The sequence below is a fragment of the Dermacentor albipictus genome, chromosome 1 (assembly GCF_038994185.2).
Source record: "Dermacentor albipictus isolate Rhodes 1998 colony chromosome 1, USDA_Dalb.pri_finalv2, whole genome shotgun sequence".
Taxonomy (NCBI): domain Eukaryota; kingdom Metazoa; phylum Arthropoda; class Arachnida; order Ixodida; family Ixodidae; genus Dermacentor; species Dermacentor albipictus.
This window is the reverse complement of record NC_091821.1, coordinates 368,660,368-368,686,197: the sequence shown is the minus strand read 5'-3', so window position 1 is coordinate 368,686,197 and position 25,830 is coordinate 368,660,368. Positions and strand designations below refer to the sequence as shown.

Sequence of the window (25,830 nt, the reverse complement as noted above, 5' to 3'; positions counted from 1 at the left end):
CCAGTTGCCTTCACCCGAAAAAGATCACGTTCTCGTGACGCCTGCGGCAAAAAAAGACGTTCCACGTCCGCCGCCGAGGTCTGTGAGTGGGGGCGCTGGCTAACACTCCCAGGGTTCTACTAGTACACATAAATACCCAAGAAAAGTGGATGGGAAACGCCGCCGCGGTAGCTCAATTGGTAGAGCATCGCACGCGACATGCGAAGGTTGTGGGTTCGGTTCCCACCTGCGGCAAGTTGTTTTTTCATCCACTTTAATTTCCATTAATTTATCATTACTTTATTTCATTTATTAAGCACATGCAATTTCCCCTATGTTGTACTTGGTGTCAGTGTTTGTCGGCTTCTCATTATATGACTATATATATATATATATGTATATATATATTCTATTCCAGTTCTTCACGTAACGCTCTATGCTATTTCTTGTTCCCCTTTTGCCCCTCGTTCGCTCCCAAAGCGAATGGAAGTGCCGCACCTTTGTTGAAGGGATCAGTGCATTCCTGTTACTGATATATAGTTTAGCATTCGGGCACCGTCAGCGCCCATTTGAAGACGCTGGAAATTAGGGAAGCACCGCCAATGAAGCACTGCTACCATCCGCCTTACACTCTTCTCCTGCACCCTTCGGCGGAAACTAGTAATCACGAGGAACGTCGAGCCATGATGAGTTTTTGAACACAGCGTAGCGACTCTGGAGCACGGTGGCTTGCGTTATATTCACTTCTGCAATATAAGATATGTGCTGTCCGATTTATTCAGTACGTATCCTGAAGTGATCATATATAAGCGACACGAATGATTTCTACAAGTCATGTGCGCACCGTTTATTGTGCATATTACAGTGAGGTTGATTTAACAAACATTGATTATACTTGCACAGTATAGGGTGATCACAGATATATGCATCCTGTTCTTTCCACATCATGGACACGACAAGAAACAATTGTTATCCAGCACTTACTTTCAACAACGAAATCTTATTCCGCGACAAGCTGTACTCATACTTTAGTCATGTGGGTCAGAAACCGCGTTAAAATGAACCATAAAAGCAAACTAGAGTACGTGCGGATGCCTGGATTAACGTTTGTCATTGAAATGTATCATACGGCTCGTGGTCGTTTGCGTGTTTTTGAAGTTCTCAGGACGTTTTTCTTTATTTTTCGTTTCCAATATGGTCGCCTAGAATGTGTGTTGACAAGTAGTTTTGTGTTGCACATGGCTCGTGTACAACTATAGAGTAGGTGCAGAAATAATTAAAGAAAATGTCGTTGTTTGTCCAATAAAGCGATGTGTTGTGTCTGTCGCTCCTTCTTCTTGGCGTGTCCATGTCACGGCGTTGCGCTACACGTCACACCGATTCAACAATACGATTACAAATTATCGACGAGCACCTCAGAGATAGACAGGTACACACCACCCTTCGGCACGATAACATTCAGGCACTCTTGGTGAGAACGACGTTTTGGCGACCCGCAATGAGGAAGAAGCTGTGTCCCATCGCCGCCACTTCTTGTCCGAGCGCGCCGTCAGGCGCTGCGACGCTGAGCCGCTGCATGAGTCTCACGAGCACGTAGAACATGTCCGCCTGCGCCAACTTCTCTCCGGGACACACTCGAGGTCCGAGGCCGAAGCTGAGAAGAGGCGGCAGGCGGTCTTTGGATGCGAGCTTTCCTGTGATTGGATCCAAGAACCGCTCCGGCCTGAACACTTCGTGGTCCGTCCAGAGCTTGGGATCGTGGTTGACGTTGTATATGTTGTACATCAGCCTGGTGTCCTTGGGAATCGGGACGCCGGCTGGAAATAAAGAAGCAGTGCCTGCTCTTGTAGTACACGCGGCGTTTCGTTTTCGCACGCTACCATTATACCAGCAAGGGTGACTCACGACAGGTCACGCAATGTGTTTTCTGTGCTGTTGTCCACCACACTGCATCACGCGATTTCACATTCACAGAGCAGTGGAGTGAGATACGGTAAAATCTTAAAAGTTCACCTATTCCCAGTCTCGCCACTTGTGAGAGATGTGAAACATCCACTAAAGATAAGACAACATAAATGAAAAAAAAGAATAGTAGGAATTTAAAATAATACTAAGTTACGATTAAAAAACACTATTTTTCATATACAACTGCCCCAAAGCAGCTGTAATTTCCGATCGACGTAAGTCGCAGGACCTTCATGGCTCGTCGACAGCATCGACATTCTGACTTGGAAAAATAAATTGTTGTGACGACGCGCTTATCACTCCCAAGGTTTTACTGCATTATCACCGAATACATTTAGTTCTTATTCGGCGAGAGCAATGGATTTTTTATTTACTGGTATTCTATCATACCAAATGAATATTTTAGGCACTACCCGCATGAGAAAAACAACTAACCTGTGTATATTTTGCGTAGACACTGTAAACCATTTTGCACTCTTAGAGAATTGTTATTTTAGCTTTACATAATCTGTACAAGGTATATAGACAGTGGCAATGTACTTTTTCCTTAATTTTGTATTGCGGCCTGTTCACTTTAGATCAAGCTGTTTGCAGAATGTATACAAACCTAAGTTGTCAAAAAATGCGAGGCCATGATTTCACAGGGTGTTCAAGGAGCGTTTATAGACATCATAGAAAAGTACCTTTGCAACGCTTGTGCGCCGTATAAACATGCTTGTCTTGGTGAGCTCTGTCGCTCGGTGTTCTGTACAAATGCCACGTTGTTATAGCGTGCAAGGGTTGAAGATTGGGCGAATTGTTAACATTGCATCTTGAATGTGCTTACAGCGCTCTTTCACTCTTCCTGCCCCTTTTACGTGTGCGCTGTGAATGCATTCAAGACGCCGTGCTAGCATTCTTGCAAAACTTCAGTTATAGAACAAGTGCTTTAGACGCTAGACATTTAAGATAAGAGTGCAGTAGAGACAGAATGCCAACAATGACTACTATTTAGCAATTCAAACAAGAGAGAATTACAAATGAAGATGGAGGAATTAATTTATCAACAGCGAACGAACAAAGCATGTCACTTAAGCAAACCTCTCGACAAGTCAGCTTGTCGAAAGGTTGGTTCTATAAATACATTCCTTGTTTTATGAAAACTATCTAGTAACGGTTACCAAGTGACCTTGCCTTCAAGCTAAGCCCGATTAGGTCCAGGGAGCGAGCAAAGGAATAGAAAATGATAGCAGCAATGTCATGAGGTAGAAGTACAACGCTATGTATTAGAGATCAAACTCAGGTATAGATAATATTCTAGTTGATATTGAGAAAGCAGTGTACTTGTGTAGATCGCGAAATGCGCATATCAGTTGTCTGTTAGAGCAAAATATTGAGGGTGTCAAATATCGTAAAGCGCAATAGAGGGTGAGAGATGATTAGATTGAATAATTAGAATGGGAAATTTGTGGATATAGAATGGGTTCGATTAACGCAGTAGCCCGGACAGGCATGGCTGATCTCTAGAAGCTGTGAACATGAAAATAGACGGATGATAGATATGATATCCGGTTTTATGAATGCATGTATACACCTAGGAAATTGCTTGTAAACGTCTTCAAAGGCATTTAACAGTGCAAAACCACATGGGTCAAAGAAAGAGGACGCAACAAGGCGCTGACTAGCAACTAAATTTTGTTTCGGAAGAAAAGCTAGGTATATGTTAGCGCTTAGGACGGTGAAAAATATAAACTTACGTGCCAAAACCACGACACGTTTATCAGGCACACTGTAGTGGAGGACTTCGGATTAATTTTGACCAACTGGGGATCTTTAAGGTGCATCTAGTGCATGGTACACGGGTGTTCTTGCTTTTCGCCCGCATCGAATTGTGGTAGCCGCGGCCGGGATTTCATTCCGCGCCTTCGGGCTTAGCAGCGCAACACCAAAGCCACTACGCCACCACGACGGGTGGAAGGGGAAGGAATAACGTGACCAGATTTCTCGAACGCCTACGCGGGACAGTACGGAGGAGAGGCGGATGTCGGAGATATAATATGAATTACATTCAAGATTTATTCCATGCTTGGTTTATGGGAAACCCGCCGTGGTTGCTCAGTGGCTATGGTGTTGGGCTGCTAAGCACGAGGTCGTGGGATCGAAACCCGGCCGCGGCGGCCGCATTTCGATGGGGGCGAAATGCGAAAACACCCGTGTGCTTAGATTTAGGTGCACGTTAAAGAACCCCAGGTGGTCGAAATTTCCGGAGTGCCTTTCCCTTGCCTTAGCGTGATTAACAAGGATCGCGCTTTCGTCAGCAAAATGGCCATTTTGACCAATCACCCGAAGGCAAGCGAACGGTTCGCTTTCCGAATTGTTATAAGATAACAGGCACATCTGCCTAAATTCTAGCAATGTTTCGCTCTGTCGCCTGCCTCTAACACCTACTTTCTTTAAGGTAGCGCCACCACACCCGAAAAGCGAACAGCCGATTCGGTCGATTCGGCAATTAACTAGGGGTCTGCATAGGCAAAAGCAGGACATGTCCTGCCTAAATCGGGACGTCTTGTCACCTTAGGAAAGAAGCAACGGAGATACCTTTGTCCTGCATTAGACTTTAAAGCGGCTGATGATGGTGGCGATTCTTAGCGGACAACGTGCAAGCTTTCACTTGCTTTGAAGCTCATTTGGCGCCGTTTCAATACTCCTTGCAAACAAAAACATACTGCATGCCAACATTCTTCTTGCCGTACCAATCTCCGTGTTATGTGACGTTTTATGCGGGAGGCCGAAAGGTGCGATTGGATAAAAACGAAGCGTCTCCATGATGCAGGCCACAGTGTACGGTAGCCTTTCTCTGTCCTTCAATGTCGGCGGCGACTGACCTGCGAATAAAGCAAAAAAAAGATTGGTGCCACGCAAGTGTACTTTCTCGACACATTTGGTGTATTTAGTTGCAAACACGCAGGCACTTTGTCCCGGCAGCGACATAGCGGGTAACGAACGCGCATGCGCTGAGGGTAGAGAGCTGGTGCTATAGCATTTTCTGCGGCACTTCACTACAGCCTTCGACATGGTGTGGGGTACTGTGAACCAGCACCAACTCGTATATACAACATGCTGCTATAGAGGCATGCCTCAGACTCTGAATGGTTAGTTGGTCGTGTTCACAATGTATTTCGTGTGCGTAAACGTACGTATAACAACGAGCGCAGGCCAATAGACTTGGTCACTTAGATCATCATAAGTACAGATGCCGGCAAGCGACAAAACAATTCCTGCGAACTAGCTTTGCGTATGGTGGACTCGGCTGCCTCTTCCTCCTCCTCCTCCTCCTCCTCCTCCTCCTCCTCCTCCTCCTCCTCCTCCTCCTCCTCCTCCTCCTCCTCCTTTTCCTCCTCCTCCACGAAAACACACACTTTCAATATTCTGCTGTTTGATACTTGCGGAGAGTTTCACAGGACGTAACAGCAATCTCATGCAGGCAGCGCGGCGCAGACACTTGAACTAAGGTTTAACGCCAGAAGTGACATTCAGGTGCGAAAAAAGCGGTGAAAAACAAATCTAATATTCTGATAGACAGAAAGCTGTAAGTTTTTTCTTTCTCTCTCTCTCTCTCTCTCACACCCACACACACACACGCACGCACACACACTAAAGATTGGCAAACTTGTTGGCAAGACAAACAGCAGCCACAAGGAGCGGGGACGCGCTCGCGTCTCGTCGGAGTGGGTATACAGAAAGGGTGTATACCTTGGCGCCGACACATTGTAAATGATTCACATGGCAACATACTGTAGTAACTGAGTGGAACCACACACATTACCTATATTGTCTTCGATTTCTTTTTTTATCTTTTCTTGAATGCTTGGATCTCGCGACATCTTGAGAAGAAGCCACTGTAGCTCCCCAATTGATGTGTCAGTTCCAGCTGAAGAGAATGAATAAGAAGATTAAGACACGACGCATTTGCTAAAATTAGTACACAAACAGCGGCACTTCTGTTGCTTGTGTGGTGCTGACAAAAAATTTGCGATAAAATGTCATTTTATGTTTGCTTATCGGGGTTAGTGCACTAATTTATATATCGAGTCGGGGTGAACTTACACATTGTATGTGAATTTGTGGCACGCATATCACGCGGGTAGTGTCAGCGTTCCCTGCCCGTCATTGAGGTTGATTTCATCAACATGTTTTCATGCCAAAAAAATGAAAACACAAATAAACGATGAATATTACTATATCGAACGAAAGAAACGAAATAAAAGCTCTCCGGTGTAGACAAACAGCAGCCACAGTATTTTATGCACGATGGCTAACTTTGGTGAGTTAAATACCGGTGATTGCGTAGCGACATTACTGCAACTACTGCAAAAAAAGACATTTTGTTCGAGTTGCGAAGCAGTTTTAAGCGTATGTCATTACACTGAAATCCAGTGACCTATGGATGTAACCAACAAAACACGAGGCTATATTTTGCGCTCTTGTTCGACTTGGTCTCTGCGTAGTTTCTCTCTGGTGTGTTCCCTGATGCTCCTCTGCCTAAAAAACCTTTGTGTCTGCGATTAATGCATCGCTAAGCTCACACTTCGAGAAAAGGGCTCTTCTAGGGCCTTCATGTCTTTCAATCAGCGATATCTCTCACCTCCGAATATGTCTATCAGTATTTGAACCATGTTTCCTTCAGTCAAAAATTCGGCGTCGCTTTTTTCTTGCTCCAGGGCTTCGTCCCTTGCAGACAGCATGGCATGGGTGAAGTTAGATATGTTTCCTGAAATGTGAGATTACTTGTAATTCGAAGTTGTGTTATTAGAACAAAATTGTAATTATAGCTTTTTAAGAAAAAGAAGATCGTGTGTGCAGTGCGCATATAAAATATTAAAGTTAGGTAGTCAGAGTTGGGGCCAAAGTCAGTGGTTAACCCGTCGTGGTTGCTCAGTGGCTATGGTGTTGGGCTGCTGAGCGCGAGGTCGCGGGATCGAATCTCGGCCACGGCGGCCGCATTTCGGTGGGGGCGAAAACGCCCGTGTGCTGAGATTGAGGTGTCACGTTAAAGAACCCCAGGTGGTCGAAATGTCCCGAGTCCTCCATTATACAGCGTGCCTCATAATCAGAAAGTGGTTTTGGCGCGTTTTTTTTTTTAAGTCGGTGGTTACAGAATTGCGCAATACCGGCGCGGGTTGCATCAGCTGATCACGCAAACACTGGCGGTAGCGCTATGGTAAAGTACTGGCACTTTGTTCATGGTCGGGCACAAGAAAAAAAAAGTACAGCGGCGTTCAATTTAGAAACTGCTCCAATGCATAATTTCGTTTCCGATTTCACCAGCAGTTGTGGCAGTCGCTTAATTCAGACTCCGAAAGCTACACTTGGCACTGCTGCATGCTTGTAAACCGGTCACTTAGATATTACACGTCACACTTTTTATGTAGTTACGCGTAACAGGTTTCTAGTGATGTTCTCGTTTCAGTTTATGAACACCTTGCTTAGTGAAGTGGTTAAACACAGTATGTAAATAAAAGATGAGAAGAGAAAATACCAAAAGACAGGAAATAAAGAAGAAAAGATAAGAATTGATGGAAGAAGAAGGAGAAGTTGATAGAAGGAACGGGTCCCCAAGAAATTTCACCAGAGATCATAGATAGAAGGACGAGTTTCATACAGAGATCGAAGAACAATAATCGAACGACATGGAGGGGTCACTGCTAATGCATTACATTTGCCGAAGTGTAGCACAAACACTTGAGTGTTTACTCATATTTACTTATTTACTTTCTGTGCCTTTTCAATGTATTAGTTCTGGTGGACTATACCATCGCCTTTCGCGAAATGTGATATGATGTTGCCACAAGCATCTTGCTTCCAATTTTTACATCTAGTAATTCCAGCTAAACCTACATAAGTAGGGTTAATCCTACAAATCGTCTCGTTTTCTTTTTTTTATTATTTCCGTTGGAACATAAAATATGGCTGGTTTCGTTCAGGAACTATACAGGGTGTCCCAGCTAATTTTAGCCAGAGTTTAAAAATATGCAGATGCGACGTAGCTGGACAGAACTAAAGCAGTCTTGTTTGCCGTCACTTGGAGATACTCAAACTATTTATTTTTCATTGCGCCTATGGTTAGATAAGTAATCGTAGTTAATTATTCAACTTCTCAAGTATTATTAGATGAAAAGTGTCAACGAGAATATTGCCGCGCGACTGGCCGCTCGAGGAACTTTGCGTGCATTCGCGGGCTTCTTTCACGCTCGGAAAAACACTTTTATGTAGTACGTATTGAGGAACAGAAACTGTATCTAGAGATTTTCATGTCGCTCTACAATTTCTCTCGTTGACAATCTAACTATAATATTTGAGAAGTTGATTAATTAATTAAGACTAATTATCGAATTAGGCGCAATTAAACAAAGATAGGTTGAGCAGCTCCAAGCGACGGCAAACAACCTTTCCTTTGTTCTGTCCAGCTACGTGGCATTTGCATATTTTTAAACTCTGGCTAAAGTTAGCTGGGGCACCCTCCTGTATACTCGAACTAGTGAGCGTAAGATCCTGTTAAAGAAAGGCTAGGGCTGCGGCTGGTCCGTAAATGCACGGACTGATAATGAAGGCGACATAAAATTTAGTGTTTTACTATGGCCTTCGCTAACAAAGCTCGCTTTGTGGCTGCGACTGTTTGAGGCGCTTGTCAGGATTTGCAATATAAACAAAATTAAATTATGCGGTTTTACGTGCCAAAACCACTTTCTGATTATGAGGCACGTCGTAGTGGAGGACTCCGTAAATTTCGACCGCCTGGGGTTCCTTAACGTGCACTTAAATGTAAGTACACCGGGTGCCTTCGCATTTAGCCCCCATCTAAATGCGGCCGCCGTGGCCGGGATTCGATCCCGCGACCTCGTGCTCAATTTGCAATATAGCCGGCGCGGTCAGACTTCGTCGTATACCTGGCTCATAGGTCTTCTTTGCTCCAGCATACAGCCTGTCGACGATGGATCGCATCTCCTTGAACATATCTTCGCACTTTTTTTCTCTCGCGCGGTATAATATGCCCAGCCAGGGAGCTATGTCACTAGGCAGTCCGTTTGGTGCCAGTTCCGTGAAAGCACGGTTGATGCTGATTATGCGGGCAAGGTCGGCGCTCTTGGCGTCGAACCTACAAAGGATAAATCATGAGAAATAGGTGCATACAGTTATCGCAATGTTCCTGTGCATAATAACAAAGCCTAGCATACTGCCGAATATTATCAAATTCTAGCTGCCTATTGCATTATTATTAACTGGATAGTAATAACACATATGCGAAGAGAGAAAAGGATGCATAGAGAGGCAGGCAAAGTTAACCAGAGGTAGTTTCGCTTGGCTACCCTGCACGGGGTGAAGGGTTAAGGAGGATAAAAACAGATAGTGGAAGGGGGAGATAGAGATGAGCGAAGTTGTACATTATGTCTTTATGAGTGCGGCGTCAGAGCTTGTTCTGTGGCATACCGCAGAACACAAATGGTGTTGTCGCTACTAACGGAAACTCGACATGACACCTTGCTTGACGGTGCCTTAGTTGTGAGCACAAGCACACGCTATCACAGAGCAGTGAGGGAGAAATACGGAAGGCAATGCAGCGCTTTCAATCAGACGCGCGTTCGGTCTGCTACCCTACATACAGGAAGGGGGGTCAATGTTGTTAGGCATAACAGCGACGTTGCGATGCTGGCAATTTTTGCCGGCTTGTTTGTCACCCTGCCCTTAAAAGGAAGCTTTGCCTCAGGAGCTTCCAACTAAATGCACCTGCACTGGCTAACACTCATACAAAGGTTAGCTCTAGCAGTAAAACATAAATACCCCAGAAAGTGCATGGGAAAATGGCGCCGTGGTAGCTCATTTGGTAAGAGCATCGCACGTGTAATGAGAAGACGTGGGTGTGTGTCGCACCTGCGGCCAGCTGTTTTTTCATCCACTTTTATTTCCTTCAATTTATCATTTCTTTATATCAGAAAGTTCAAGTAATTTTCCCTATGTTGTCTTTTTGTTGGCTTCTTAATGGTTAATAAATTACGACCCCTCAATTCTCTTTATTTTCGTTAATAAATAAATAAATAAATATATATATATACATATATATATATATATGTATATATATATATATATATATATATATATATATATATATATATATATATATATATATATATATATATATATATATATATATATATATATATATATATATATATGCACACAGACAGCGTGTTTCACGTAACTTGTGCCAAGGATGTAAGAAAAGTTGCACCTCAATGAAACTAGCGGCATATGGTTTGCAGTCATGTGGCGCTCCTTACAGTATTTTTTATATTCCGCTACTTTGGTTATTCAACCAACATGAATCATGCGAAATTTTTAATGTTCTCTTTAGGGCCAAGTGCGTTTCGTTGCGTAGTAGAAGGGGTTCAGAAACGACCGATATAATTTTTTTGTGGCAACGTACATACATGCTCATGCTTGACGATTTTTTTCGGCGCCTAAAGAAAGTCCACAAAACATGAAATGAAACCACGTGACTGCGCTCATGCGCTATTGTATTGCAGCGCTCCCGATCGCGCTTCGTGTGAAAGAACCGTCCGCGCGGACCGTGGTAAAGTGAATGGCCGTGGCTTTGGGCATCGGCTTCACAGTGCGTCAGCATCTTTGGCGGCGGCACACGGGAAGGAAGCGCCGTCGTTGCTGATAAGCGATAGGCGCGATGCAAGGTTGAGAGCGCTGCAATACGATAGCGCACGAGCGCAGTCACGTGGTTTCATTTCATATTTCGCGGGCGTTCTTTAAACGGCGAAAAAGAAAATCACCACGGAGCATGTATACGTTGCCACAAAAAAATTAGATCGGTCGTTTGCATGCGAGTCGTAAACTTGTACATAACTTTGGCCGCTCCCCATGATCTAAGAGATCTGGGTAACAAAACTGCGATATCTTTTATTGGTGCAGATTTACGAATGTGTAAGCTTTGCGTTTTAATTTCTGAGAGACTCACCAATTTCTGGCATTAGAAAATAAAAGATCTGTTTCATACAACTAAGAGATTTTTGCTTTTTTTTCTTCTCTCAAGTGCGGAAGGTTTCATTCGAATCAGCCGAGCGCTTGTCTCCCGAGACCATATCTGCGTTGTACACGGATTTGAGTCGGACCCGCGGCCGCGACCTAAAGCTTTCTCCTAATTGCAAAATTTTAAATTGAAGTGTAATACCGTTTTAGCCCTGTCTCACCACCAGACAACTCAACGAAAAGAAAGTTGCGCCCGTCATCAACGTTGCAAGATCGCCAGCAAGCAAGTCGGATACATTGATGAATTGGATTTTGTGAGTGCAGATTAGTAGGGCGTAGATACCTTTATTATGCACGGTGACAACGCTCACAAAAATATTGGACATTTCTACGGGATAGTAGTACGTCGGTGTGGGATCGGCATCGATCCGCTTCTTTTTTTTTTGGTCTCTCATCCCTCTCCGACTTTTTTTTTCACTCGCTTTTCTTTCCTGATTGCCTTCAATTCCACACAGCTTTCGCTACACTCTCTTCATCCTCTCCCATTTCGGTTTTCTGTCGTTCGTCTCCGCAGAATTCAGTTTTGAAGCTTCTTATAATATTTAATATTATGGATGTAGAGAAACAGCAAGGTGGGTCTCGCTAGAGACGTCTATTCCAGAATTCGATATTTGCTACTCAGGCAAGAATAAGAAAAGGAAAAGCAAAAAGAAAATATCGACAAGCGCTATAACACATGAACACGTCACAACCATGTAAGTAGTGGCTCTACGTGCCCTGGCACGGAAAGCAAGCCCACCAGTACTGAGACGGTCATCTATCACACAGGAGTGAAGTATTCCACAAAAGTCCTCTCATGTATACACATTATATCCATATTTGCGCATCAACCTGGTCGCGGAAAGGACAACGCCGCTTCAATACGTTAAAAATTAAGCATAATGTAGAGAAGACAGAACACGCGATGTCCTTCATATGCAACCCATGAGACATGTCTTAAAGCTCGCCCACTTTGATACCCAAATGAAGCAGACAATGAAGCTGTACTTCGCTTAATTGATGCTTCAATTGCTGCTTACCCTGCGATACTTTGTCGGTGTTGATGATGTGCTTCTTAGCTTTAAGACTTGATTGCTGTGTATATTGCATCTGACGGACGAAATCCTTGTACGTCCCAGAAACCTACGTGCCTGTGCGTGCGGCCATGAGAATCTAAGTTCATATTCCCTCAAACGCTGTTAACGTCTGCTCTTCGCATGTACAGCGGCACCAGTTCGTCGGCCATTAGTGGTGATCATCGTCTTCATTCTTTCTATTACATTTTTCAGCAACAGAAGACGCAGATGCGGGGCACCTTAAATACAAGTTCTCCTAAATAGAACCTGCCATATCACGCTTCACGTAAGGAGGCATGCAGACTTTCTTTTGTTTGTTTGTCTTGATCTAGTTTTCCCAATCACCGGTGACGAACATCTTTCGGCAAGACGTGAAATATCCGTGGAATCGGCGGAGTGATGCGGGGCCCGACGAGGTTCGTATGGTCCCAGACGCCATACGAGAGCTAGCTTAAAAGTCTGCTTAAAGACACACTCATGTATTTAACGATTAAGAAAAGAGAATCGTAGACTATCAAGCTGCGTATCAGAACGCCTTACTTGGCGCTGAAGGCTGATGCTGAGAGTACGTTGAAGATGATGAACATGGGAGGATCTCTGGCATCGAGTGTCACGGGTTCGTCATCCAACGAGTCAACGTAGGCATCCACAACCTCTGTACATAGCTTCTCCAGGGACTCGCTCACTGCATACTTTCTGATTGAAAACAGGAAGAATAAGCGTTAGTGATTTTTCTTTCTGGAGTAATCTCGAACATGCTCGAATTCAAACTGAATATTTCAACGCATCGAATGATTCCTTAGCTGACTTAAAAACGCAGACGCACCACGTGCGCTTCATTCGGTAACTAAATTAACAAACAGCAACGCAGTTCACGAACAGATTGCTTTTATTTCCTTTTCACTCAGCCGCTCAGTTAAATTTTGCTTCATGTCAAGCACGCATTTTCAACTACGCCGCAACGTATACAGGTTTGGTTACTAGAGCTGTTTGCATAGATCCTCTTTTTTTATTTAAATGAATATTAGGAGAGGCTGGCGCCTTTATGGCTGTACCGGCTACTCCTTGTCCCTTAGAAAAGGAACCAAATTTGTGTAAAAGGCGAGAATAATGACACAAAATATGGCACTCTGCAGTACACCAGATGAATAAAAACTATACTGTCTAACAGTACGTCAATCGCAATGTTTGGTGCATGAGTTCAGTACACATTTGCATATATAAAGACAGATATTTTGAGTAGCCAAACACAGAACACATGTATTTAGACTGCAAGAAAAGAACACAATCACGCACTGCGTAAAAATCACGATCACCACATAAATCAATCTTTAACCCAGAACAACACGTATATCACTCAATTAGCTCACTGGGATCAACTGAAACTAATATTTTTTTCTCTGGTTAACTTCCCTGCCTTTCCCCTATCCTCTCTCTCTCTCTCTCTCTAATATTTCCCCAAAATGTTGGTGTCCTCGAAAAACTTCTTCAAAGCAAGAAGGGCTCTTTTCTGAAGGCGCGCAGTTGGCCATGGACCAAGTTTCTTTTTCATAATGAATGGTCTTCCGTCTAAAAGCAACAAATTTTCTTGCAATACCTTTCGTTCTGGATCGTATTTAGGGCACTCGAGGAGGAGATGATGCACATCTTCGTCTGAATGGCCACAATAACGCTGCGGACTAGCGAGAGAGAGAGACAGAGACAAGAAAGGGGAAAGGCAGGGAGGTTAACCAGATGGGTCGATCTGGTTTGCTACCCCACGCTGGGGAGAGAGGGGAGGGGGAGGTAAAGTGATAGCAAAGTAGAGATAAAGAAAGAAAGGAGCATAGACATACAATCACAGTCAAATACTGTCACTGTATACCGTCACCGCACGGCACAGTAGCACTTGCAGCACTATAAACATCTGTTCAGGCTACAGCCGCTTGTCCAATTCTGTTGCCCTTAAAAAGTGCAACAGTGCCCTCGTCGCCCTCCGCTGCGATGGTTTGTGATTTCGGCATTCTAAAATGAGCTCCTTTGGTAGAGGTCTTTAGTCGAATCGCGCTATAGCAATTTCGAGTGATCGTCTCTGTAAATTGTAGCGAGGACAGTCACAGAGAAGGTGTTGAAGAGTCTCCTCGCTACCACAGTCATCACACGAGGCGTCGTCGGCCCATCCGATTCGGAATGCAAATGACTTAGTGAAGGCCACCCCTAGCCACATTCGACAAAGCAGGGTAGCTTCGCGACGGCAGAGGCCAGCTGGAATGCAAAGGCGTAGAGGGGAGTCTAGGTTGTGCAGCCGGTTGTTTTGAAAACTTTCTGCGTTCCACAAGGAGAACCTGATATCACGGGTGAGAATTCAGTTTTCTAGCGGCATCTGTCCTTGATAATGGTATTGGCTCCTCTTCGTCGCCTTGAAGAGCCAACCGAGCAGCGTTATCGGCGTGTTCGTTCCCTATGACACCGCAGTGACTTGGAAGCCACTGAAATGTCACGTGGTGTCCTTTCCCAGTCAAGGTATGGATTAGTTCTCTAATCTCGAATACCAGTTGTTCATGTGGTCCACGCCGCAAGGCTGATAGCAAAGACTGCAGTGCTGCCTTCGAGTCACTGAATATTGACCAACTTCGAGGTTGTTTTTGGCTGACAAGACGAAGTGCAGCGCGAAGGACTGCAAGTTCCGCAGCCGTCGGTGTCGTTAGATGACACGTCTTGAAACTGGTATTGGTGGCTTTCGCTGGGAAAACCATGGCTCCAGAGGAAGTCCGGGGAGTTGCCGATCCATCAGTATAAATACCTACGAGATCGGCGTACCTCTCGTGCAAACGGAGCAGAGTTAGTTGTTTAAGAGCAGGTGATGACAACTCAGATTTTTTCCTGATTCATGGCACGGTGAGGTGCACTGTAGGTTGAGCCAAACACCATGGAGGAATGCCATATTTATTGACTTCAAGAAAGCATTCGACAAAGTTCCCCATTCTCGCTTAGTAATGAAACTTAGCCGGCTTAACATACATGGTAAAATTGTTAAATGGATCTCAAGTTTTTTAACCAATCGCTACCAATTTGTTTCCGTAAATGATCACTTTTCCGCTTTAGCACAAGTTAAATCTGACGTTCCTCAGGGATCCGTAATTGGCCCAATCTTGTTCTTAATTTACATTAATGACATCAGTAACAACCTGACCTCAACAGTTCGATTGTTTGCAGATGACTGCGTTCTTTACAGACAAATTATCACCTCTGAAGACACTAATATTTTACAGGCCGACCTAAACAAAAATTTCACTTTGGTGCGAGCAATGGCAAATGGAAATTAATGTTTCTAAAACAAAAACAATGGCATTTACCAGAGCCAGTAACGTTCACTAAAGTTCATATTTTATGAACAGCATATGCATAGAGAATGTGTCTACATTAAAATATTTGGGAGTCCATTTAACTTCTAACCTTACATGGAATGATCACATTGATGAAATAATTTCGAAAGCAAATAAAACACTTGGATTCATTAGGCGAAATTTGTATTTAGCAAATCAGTCAACTAAATTATTAGCTTACACAGCTCTAGTTCGCTCAAAGATTGAATACGCTTCCATAATATGGAATCCAAATCAGACTTACCTAATAAACAAGCTGAATCTTTACAAATAAAGCAGCACGCTTCATCACTAAAACATACTCTAGAACATCCAGCATCACGGCTATCAAAGAGTCCCTCCAATTACCGTCTCTAGAAACACGACGACTGTTAGCACTACTTTCCCACTTCCACAGATTGTATCATACCCCGTCATCCTTTACAGCATCCCATATCAAACGCCCACAAAAGATTTTCGCCCGCCTCGACCATCCCTTCAAAGTGCGTCCCATGTTTGCGCGTACGAATCTCCTGCGACAATCACCGCTCTTTCTAGCTATTCATCACTGAATAAGCTGCCAAAAGAAATTGTTTCTATACGTGATCATGACTCATTTGTAAGTAATTTGAAGCGCAGTTTTACGCATGTTGCGTAAAAGCAAAAATTTTATGCCTTTGACGCATTGTAAGTGTTGCTTTGTACGGAGTGTTGTTGTTGTTGGTGGTTTTTTTTCATCAATGTATGCAATTCTCTCCTTTTTTTCTTTTTATATTTTCTTGTTGTATTCGGTGATCTTTACTACGTTGTTCTATATTGCCTTGCCCCCCCTAATTGTGTTTGAAATATCCTGTTGTTAACCCCCCCCCCCCCCCCCCCTATGTAATGCCCACAAGGGCCTTTAGGGTATCTGAATAAAAAAAACACGATGGCATGAGGCCAGCGTTCAGGGCTTGGCTTCAGAGTCGCGGTGCTCGCTTGCGTTGATGTATTCGCGTTGACAATCCTCCTTTTGGCCCTCTTTCTGCGGACGGAGATGAAGCTATCATCCGATGAGTCTTCATCCGACACGGAGTATAGCTCAGTGTCCTCGGTGTCACTGAGCATGCTTCCTCTCTTCCTCGTGAAGGACGGCCGTGATGACTTCAGGCCAGGAGGGCCTCTGGAAGGCTCCACGTCCATGGCCACAAGACCGGGAGCCGAGGCACCAGGAAATTTCGAAGATAGAAGCGTTCTACCAAGCAGACACTTTGTACTCGTCCTGCGGACTAGAGGCACGTTTTAGCCTGTATAGGAAGTGTCTCGTAAATGCAGTACCAAGCTGCAGGCGGTGCGCCAATGTTTCAAATTTTCTGTTTTCTCTTAAATTTTCCGGAATTGATAGGTTTATACATGGGTCTAGAAAATATAACTCCGAGTTCTTAGATTGCTGATAAAACCAGGTAGTTTTGCTGAGGCGACAGAATATCTGTCTCAGGAGCAGACGGACTTCACTACGCAAACGGGGAAGATTGATTGTCTCTGCGTTAATGTGCGCCCCATTCGCAGCTGCGTCAGCTGCAATATTACCATGAATATTGAAGTGTTCGGGTATCCACTGAAATGCAATGACGTGATTCACTGCGTTTGCTTTTGTATGTTCTTTGAGCGTCTCATACAACAGCAAAGTGTTCAAATAACCTTTCTTATTGCATTGTAGTAATGTGAGAGTGGCTTGCGAATCATTAAATATAAGCCATTTTTGCGAATGCTTTTCTGATGTTATGAAACGCAAAGCACACAGGATTGCAAAGAGTTCTGCATGCCACGGTGGAAGATGTCTCTCGGGATAATTTAGATGTTTGCTCTAGCGCTAAATGTGAAATGACAAACGCTGAAGTCGAGGCATTTTTATGACACAAACGGTCGGTATACACGTGGATGTACTGGGGATATAACGAGTAAATTTGTAAAAGTGCCAGTTGCTGTGCGGGTGCCATGAAAATGTGTCTCTTAGATATAATCCCGTCGACCGATAATTCTCTTTTAGGACTTGTTAACATCCAAGCAGGGTAACTAACATCCACTTTGCATAATTCATATCTTGGTAATAATGTTTTATGTTCTTGAACAACATCAGTAATTTCGCTCTTGTTTCGTTCGCTAAGCGCGATGTTTAATGGATGCTTCTCGTGTTGGGTTAAGATTCGATAAATATGTCGGCATGTTTCAACCATTCGTATGACTGGAAATGGTGGGTGACGAGCTTCAGCAATTACTTGAGAACTTGAGGTAGCATGCGGAACCCCAAGACACACTCGCAGCCCCCTTGCCAGTAACTATTGAAGACGTTACTCGGAAGTTTGCGACAAACCATGGAAAAAAGGTTCCGAATGAGCAATTTTTGTTTTATGAGCGCGTTATGAACTTGTAATAGTGAAGAGAGTGCTCCCCCCCACTTTGTGCCAGCGAGTCGCCGAAGTACGTTTATGAAAGCATTGGTCTGCTTTTCAATTGCGCGGATGTGTGATGCTCATGTCAGCTGCCGGTCAAGAATAACTCCAAGAAATTTATGCTCTTTCACGAACATCAAAGTTTGCCCATTAAGCGTAAGTTGGAAATTATTCAGCTGTCATCTAGTGAAATTAAGTCTTTGCGTACGAAAGACTCATGTCTCTTTCTTTTAAAAAGGTGTCGATACCATCAAGACCCTCTTGCAGCATTGTTTGAATGTCTTGTATATGAGATCCAGAGGCCCATATGCATATGTCATCTGCGTACATAGAATACTGTAGATTAGACGGTAGTTTTTGTGGTAAGGCTGCCATGACGCAGTTGAATAAAAACGGACTGAGAACACTGCCCTGTGGAACGACATGCGTGATGCTGTGATAATTACGCTCTCCTTCAATTGTTTGCAGAAATATTTTTCTTTCGCTCAAGAGCTTTGATATCCATCGCAGTGTTAGACAGTGTAGGCCAAGCTCTAACATACCAGCGAGGACATGTATGTTATCTTCGTAGTATCACTAACTACTGCGGCTAAAAGCGAATATTATGTTCCGTAAAAAGCCGCTTACCTGACAGCACTGACAGCTACCTTGCGAAGGACTTTCCATGTGGCGTTGTAATCTTCAAAGACGATGTCATGGTCGTCAATTCTCTGAATATCACCTGCACGAAAGTTTGAAGCGGCACGAGCCATAGGCCTATCATTCTGGATGCCATGCATTGTCGTTCGTAAACGGTTTGTTCTATCTTCTCTCTCTTTTGTCTCTGCATGTGGATGTAAGCCATTATTTCGGATTTTTTTTTTGTCAGTTCGGAAACACGCACTGGTAGCCAAGACCGCACCAGTCGCGCAGTCCCATTGGCTCTTACGTTTACGTGTGACGCTACATGAGAATGAGCGCGCGCACAACTTTTAGGCACGGTAGCTTAGTGGATACGGCGTCGCGCTGCTGAGCTCGAGGTCACGGTTTCGATCTCGTCCGCGGCGGTCCCATTTAGGAGCGCGTTAAATAACCAAAGGCGATCTAGGTTAACTCAGAGTCCCCCAAAACGGCGTGCCTTATAAAAAGGTTGGTGTTTTACCACGTTTGATAAACAACATGAAAAAAAAAGATAACTTTTCTCCGTGCTACTGTCGGCTGAGACGTACACACACCGACATGCTACACCAGTAAACTACATATACTATACCCGCAGTTATGGTTAAAGGGAAATTTCTTTTTTCTCATTTCGAGATGTTCATGTTGGGTGTGTGCATACGCAATATTTCGGTTGTACTGAATATATGCGCGACATGACCTGTTGGTGTTTTCGACCTGACGTAACGAACGCAGCGTATGTGTGGCGCCCAACTTCAGTACTTTTGAATGGTGGATGCGTGTACGATGCCCTCGTAATGTTCGCACCGAACGAAGTGCCGGTGCCTCTACGACAGGCGAACATCTCTCACATGTATTTTGTAATAAAAACACCTGTAACTGCACTTCTGACACAGGGGCACACTTTGTGTCAGCTCAGCTAAAAAAAGAAAAAAGAAGTACTCTATAACTACACTCTTTAATTTCTTCTATCCTCCTTGCGCAAGGTAGCGGCAAACAGGGCTTAGTTCTTCTTAACAACATAGCATTTTTTTAAAACCTCGATCTCTCAACTAGTTCAGAAATGAGAAATTAATTTTCCCGAAAAATTTACCCGCAAGCTGATCCTCGCTGGAACAAAAGAAGTAGCAGAAAACAAGGGAAGTATTGTTGGATAAACGATTGAACAATTCTAATGTCGAAAGGTATACGTCATAACTGTGCGAAAGCACCCGCTTCAAGTCCGATTGAACTACGATTCAAGTCCGAACGCACGAGATCATTTACCGGGCACCTAACGCAAATATTGGCATCCGGGCGTTCTCGCATTCTGCCCTCGTCCGAACGGGCCACTGCGGGCTGCAGTCAGACTGTGTGCTCGACCGCAGAATAAAGTACTCAAAGCGCCTCCTAAAGAACACATACCATTCCCCTCTCTCCCCTCCTCCCAAAAGAAACAAAAGAGAAAAGGAAAAAAAGAAAAAAAAAACACTTCATAAACGTTCCGCATTGGCCCAGGCCTTCCTCCTAATCAACTAGCCCAGCGAAAACAAACAAACAAACAAACAAACAAACAAACAAACAAACAAACAAACAAACGAAATGAAGTCGGGCACGAATGCGATCGAGAATGAGCTTGCAACTGTGAACCATTTACACAAGTTTTACAACACTATTGGTTATCGGGCGTACACGCCGCGGATCGCGAATCGCGCTAGCAGCACAGTAAGCTTCGCAGTTTTGGCTCACCGACTTTCGTCGCAAATCGGCCGGCGAAATCGTGGCGCCTGTCGACGAATCCTTCCTTGATGACTTCGTAACCGTTGAGCACGATCATCGGCTGAGTGCCCATCCACAAAGTGAACGGGTCTCCGTAATACTTTGACCACGTGATGGCTTTCTTGTGGACCTCTTTTTCCTTGGCCAGAGCTGCATCACGAAAAAGAGAGAGAGGAAGTTAGGGTGCGCGCTTGAGTAAGTGCGGCGATGCCTCTGGCTGAATACGAGCGCTCGTATAGTGTCGCAACCCTCCAGAGCAGTGGTGAGTGTTCTTTCGGAGAGGTGTTCTCAGTCGGCGCATGTGCGTAACGATTTGCTGTACGCTGCAACAAGCAGTCACAAATGGCGACCGCCTCCATAGGCGTAACACATAGGAGGAGGAGGAGAAATAGAGGGACAGAGAGAGAGGTTAGCTAGTTCTCAGACCGGCTGGCTACCTTGTCCTAAAGAGAAGGGGTAAGGAGAATAAAAATAACAGAAACGAGATATTAGTTCATTTGCTTGCTGACAGGAACGTCCTATAGTGTTCACGGCCTGGCATTCCTGTGCATGGACAACGATGCACGTGCGGACACAGGTTTCAGTGACAAATAACCTCATCCGAGTGCTTAAGAGCAGTTACGCATGTGCAGCCTCTTCACTTGAAGGATGCGTTTTTACACTTCCTGCTTGAGTGGAAGCAGTGCCTGCAGCTGGATCAAAGAAAGTTGCTGAGGTACCATACATTCATTGCATTTCACATAATCTCAGAAGAATAGCGGCAAAATCGGGGCTGGACGCGGTTTTCTCTGCCTCTGAGCGTCTACAGAAGCTATGCAAACAGTTTAATACAGAGAATAACAAAAGACACGCATGTTCTACTCAACATCGCAAAAATTTGTACCCTGCACTCATAACGTTGTCTATGTCATTACCCTTTCGTTCGGAAGAACGTATGTTGGTCAAACCGGCAGATGCATCAATGAGGGATTAAGAGAACATCGATATAACGTCACTGGGCTAATCTCGGGTCACTTGTGTATTCATTGCCGAGATTGTTCCTACAATCTCATGCTTGAAAGTACTTTTATTTTGTATAGGGCTCATAGCGCGATGACAAGGGAAATCGTGGAGGCTTGCAAATTGCAAAATTAGAGGAAAGGTGCGTGAGCAAGCCATCAGTGTTGCTATCTGAAAAGGATATACGATTCATTGGTTTATATTTGTAACCATTGCAGTATATGTTTTCAGCATGCCTTGCACACATGTTCGGTTCATCGACATGCACCACTTGATGTTCCTATTTGCTGTCCCATTTGTTTCCGCTCGTATGGTACATACATATCGATGCGTGCGAAAATAAAATCTATAGTTGAAAGTGAAGCGCTGTCTCTGTGTATATGTTTCTCTCTACGTCCTCGTTCAGTCACGCTTATACACTCTATCATGGATTCTAACCAACAAGCCTGTCAACTGTGTCCTCACCTGTCTCCGTATTTTTTCCTGATGAAGATTTTTCAATTCTTGTGCGACGCATACTTGTAGCCGTGATCCTTACCCCAAGTTTTCGTCATTCCAAGTAATATTCCGTTATTCTTCGTCTAATAGAAAAGAAACTACACACACACATACACACGCATGCACGCAAACGCGCGCGCACACACACACACACACACGCACACACAACACACTCACACAAGCACACGCACACACACTCACGCACACCCACACACACGCACACCCACACACACGCACACACACACACACACACACACACACACACACACACACACACACACACACACACACACACACACACACACTCACGCACGCACACAGACAAACACACACGCACACACAAACACACACAGGCACGCGCGCGCACGCACACACAGACACGCACACAGACAGCACACACACATGCACGCACGCGCACGCACGCACACACACGCACACACGCACACGTACACACACACAACACACACGCACGCACACACAGACACACGCACGTACACACACACACACACGCACACACACACGCACAAGCACGCACACACGCACAAACACACACGCACGCACACACACGCACAACACACACAAACACACGCACGAACGCACGCACGCACAAGCACACACAACACGCACACACACATGCACAAACACACACGCGTGCACACACACACACACACACGCGCGCGCACGCACACACAACACACACACACACACGCACGCACACACACGCATACACAACACACAAACACACACAAAAACGCACGTGCGCTCTATTGAATAGGAAACGATGTATTTACGAATTCATAAGTGTTCAAAGAGCCCGCGAAACATATGGCAGACAATCTTTAAATCGCGCAAAACGCATCGGAGAATGTTTTAGTTAATGCAACAACATGAACTCAATTTCAGGTCATTGTGCAGGGCGAGATGAGCACGTTTACAATTTCCACCCATAGATGGGTGGAATGGTTAACTGTGCAACTTGGTCTAGCTTCCGTCTTGCTTCTCTCCGCTTTTTCCGCTACCTGGAATGCTATTAACGTTAAGCTACTTCAAACTGTTCTATTTCAATTATGCAATCAGCCCTCCACGATTGGTTAAAACATTTTCGAGTCACCACCCACTGCACCTGTCTGTTCCGAAACATCACGAAAACCGTGAAAACACTCCACCTGATATGATATGCGCACGCTGATTAGACGGAACGAAAGAGAAATAATAATTTATTATTCGACGCCTTTTTCGTCATTAGCGAAAAAGGCGTCGTTTGACCAATTGCTGTAGGTCAAACATTTTCGGGCTACCTGCACTTTGCCTGTCTATGACGCGACGCCCCAAAACCCCGAAAACTCACCGCGTCAAAGTCATGTGCACGCGTTAAAAATGCATTAATATGCCGAACAAAACAGAAAACTGAACAGCTGGAGACTGCCCCTTTTCGAAAGGAAAGGAAGATGGCTGCCCGTCGTCTGCTGTGGCACGGGCTACTCGGAGCTGCCGGGGTGCATATTGACACGCGAAAAATCTTGCGTGGCAATATAATGGTATCGAGACATTTCGTCACGTATACCACATTGCTTTGAGAAGTCTGCTTCGCTGAGGATCTGTTTTAGCTTTAGCGGCATTTTTAACCTTCAATTGCACGCCGCCGCGAATTTTAACCAGCCCCCTCCAAAGCAAAGTAAGGGGAAGCCGACCAATTGAAGACGCCGGCACCACCTTCCTTATCCGGTTATCTACTTTGTGACGCTCGCTGTAGGCAGTTTCTTCCTCAGGAGTACGCACTACTCGTGGTCTTCCCATAGTTGTGGCGTGGTTAGCCGTCTCCGCTCGGCATTGCCGCTTGCGATTCTTCAAAATTAAATTGCTTCAAAATTAAATGTGTCTGTCACGTAAGACAATGAATGGATGGCTCATACCCCTTAAGCAATGGTTCATACCCCCGTAAACGCGGCCTCCACATTACTGCGACAGAAGTGAAATTCTACGCTGGAATGACGAGCAGCAACGGCGCCAGCTGTGGAAGAAGACGACGGCGCTCGAGCCATTGCTGATGATGATAGTTTTAGCGAGTCCGACAAAGACGGTACAAGATCCGCATAAACTGCTTCGCTTTAAAACCGTAGGCAATGTAGGCAATGCTATTCGCTTTGAAAGCAAAGGAAAGTGGAATCCCGTAAATGAGAAGCGCGTTTGATTGGGCTTTTCAATCTACGCTGCCGGTTACCACCAGATGCTTGCGTCGGTGGTTACCTAAATTTGGCGTCAGGAGATTGGAATAGAAACAGAGTGGAATAGTTTTACGTTATAGGACCTCTGATGCAGCCAGTCTTCTCAAATCTTGATGCCCGCCCTCGGCTCAACTCACGCACGGGTGCGGTACAAACCCTTCTTGCCCGCACGCTTCTTCATCAGGAATCTTGCCTCCTGCGAGCGGCAATCTTCTGGCGCACCCTGCCCACCTCACTACCTCCTCCAGTCGAGACGACATCCGTGCAATTTTCTCTGATATCACAAGAAATGACGCCCTTGGTCAAGGCTCTCGCCGTACGTCTACTCTCGTGAAGATGTGGTAGTGCTCATCGCGAACTTTTGCACAAGTTTGAGCATCTGTACCGTGTGTTCCCTCCCCTTCTGTGTCAATATATCTTTTCCCTTTGATTATTTATTTATTTATTTATTTATTTATTTATTTATTTACTGATTTATTTATTTATTGGGCACAGAGGGTTGCTTCTGCGGAGACATCTGCTTGCATGCACCATTGCCTTTCCGCAGGACCTGCATGCCCACCTTCTACAGCCCTTATATATATGTATGTATTTACCCTTTCGAGTACACATGAAGGATCAGATATCAAGCGTAAAGTATGATCTCGGCGAAGCGACTGTGGGAAAGAGGGTACTAACATTTGCTTGCTGTGGAAGCCTTGATTACCGTGGAAGCTGGGTATCACACTTCTTTGTCCTCTTTTGCAACCAGCCGCTATCTGCTGAGGGCTACTGTGTGCGCCTTGAATCGCCCTTAAGTTATGTGTATGCGATGATGCACGAGTTGCTAGACCTTCAACGGTAAGCGGTTGCTTTTCTCATACCAAGAAAATAAGTTTGTAGTGCTAAGTGATAATTGGGAGTCGCGTTTTGCAAACAAACAAACAAACAAACAAACAAACAAACAAACAAACAAACAAACAAACAAACAAACAAACAAACAAACAAAAAGAAAAAGTAAGTAACGACAGCGGTAGCTGGTGTACGATCTACGACACCAACAGCAGTGACAGTCGCAACCCCGACAACAACAACAAATCAACATGCCATTTCTTTCCATCTTTGCTGTTCCTAGTTGCAGTGGTATGAAAGGTCATGGTCACGCGCGTACCGAAAACTTCAAACTTGGTCTTATTCTCTTTGTCTTATTTTAGGGGGGAGGGGGGTTGATAATTTCTACCGCGGGAAATGTCAGCTAGCTACACGAAGCGAGAATGAGACCTTTTGTGCCAGATTAAAAAAAATAAATTTCTTCCTCCGTGCCACATGTATAATTTTTGCAGCAATATTTCTTGCATAACAAAGGGAGAAGCAGCGTAAGGCAACCGCAGAAACATGTAGACGCCTCTTTTCAGACACAGAAAGCAACGGATGTTGCGCAAGCTGTGCCTCCTGTTATTTGTTTCGCTTACTGAGGAGGTTTCCGACGACAGGCAGAGGGAACGGCCCTTTCGGGTATTGCGAAACTTTGTGGTAGAAGCGCACCACGTAAAGCGTGGCCAGAAAGACCAGCGTCGTTGTCAAGAAGCGCCAGTCCCAGGCCACGACTGCCGCCAGCAGCGTCATGTTGGCCGCTGTTCTGCACGAGAGAAAAAAAGAGACAACGTTGAGTAGAAAAAAAAAATGTATCTCCATCCTGCAGCTTTGCAGATAAATTTATTTTGCGCAAAGGGTACATCGAGCCCATTTTCAGATGCCATATCTCAATATTCTTCTCCGGCATTTAATAGGTGCCAAGTTTTGCTGATTCGTATTCGTTCGGTTATTTTTTAACTTCGCGAAATTGCGAGAAAAAAACGACTTT

At 44.7% G+C, this 25,830-nt stretch overlaps 1 protein-coding gene across 1 annotated transcript; it reads right to left on the bottom strand.

Annotated features, from left to right (window-relative positions):
* Window positions 1-417: 417 nt before the first annotated feature.
* LOC135904136 (cytochrome P450 1A1-like) lies at window positions 418-25,599 on the bottom strand. The gene is made up of 9 exons (XM_070536051.1): window positions 25,439-25,599; window positions 20,236-20,415; window positions 18,478-18,571; window positions 12,615-12,770; window positions 8,871-9,079; window positions 6,569-6,694; window positions 5,750-5,854; window positions 4,677-4,808; window positions 418-1,796 (listed from the first exon to the last, which is right to left on the bottom strand). The coding sequence occupies exons 1-9, from the start codon at window positions 25,590-25,592 to the stop codon at window positions 1,438-1,440; spliced, it is 1,515 nt and encodes a 504-aa protein (XP_070392152.1). The 5' UTR covers window positions 25,593-25,599; the 3' UTR covers window positions 418-1,437.
* Between the last annotated feature and the right edge of the window lie 231 nt (window positions 25,600-25,830).

Coding starts and splice junctions, on each gene's coding strand:
- LOC135904136 (XM_070536051.1), bottom strand. CDS start 25,592: ATGACGCTGCTGGCGGCAGTCGTGGCCTGGGACTGGCGCTTCTTGACA. Junction 20,416..25,438: donor TGTCGTCGGAAACCTCCTCA/GTAAGCGAAACA, acceptor TTCGTGATGCAG/CTCTGGCCAAGGAAAAAGAG. Junction 18,572..20,235: donor CCGATTTGCGACGAAAGTCG/GTGAGCCAAAAC, acceptor ACTTTCGTGCAG/GTGATATTCAGAGAATTGAC.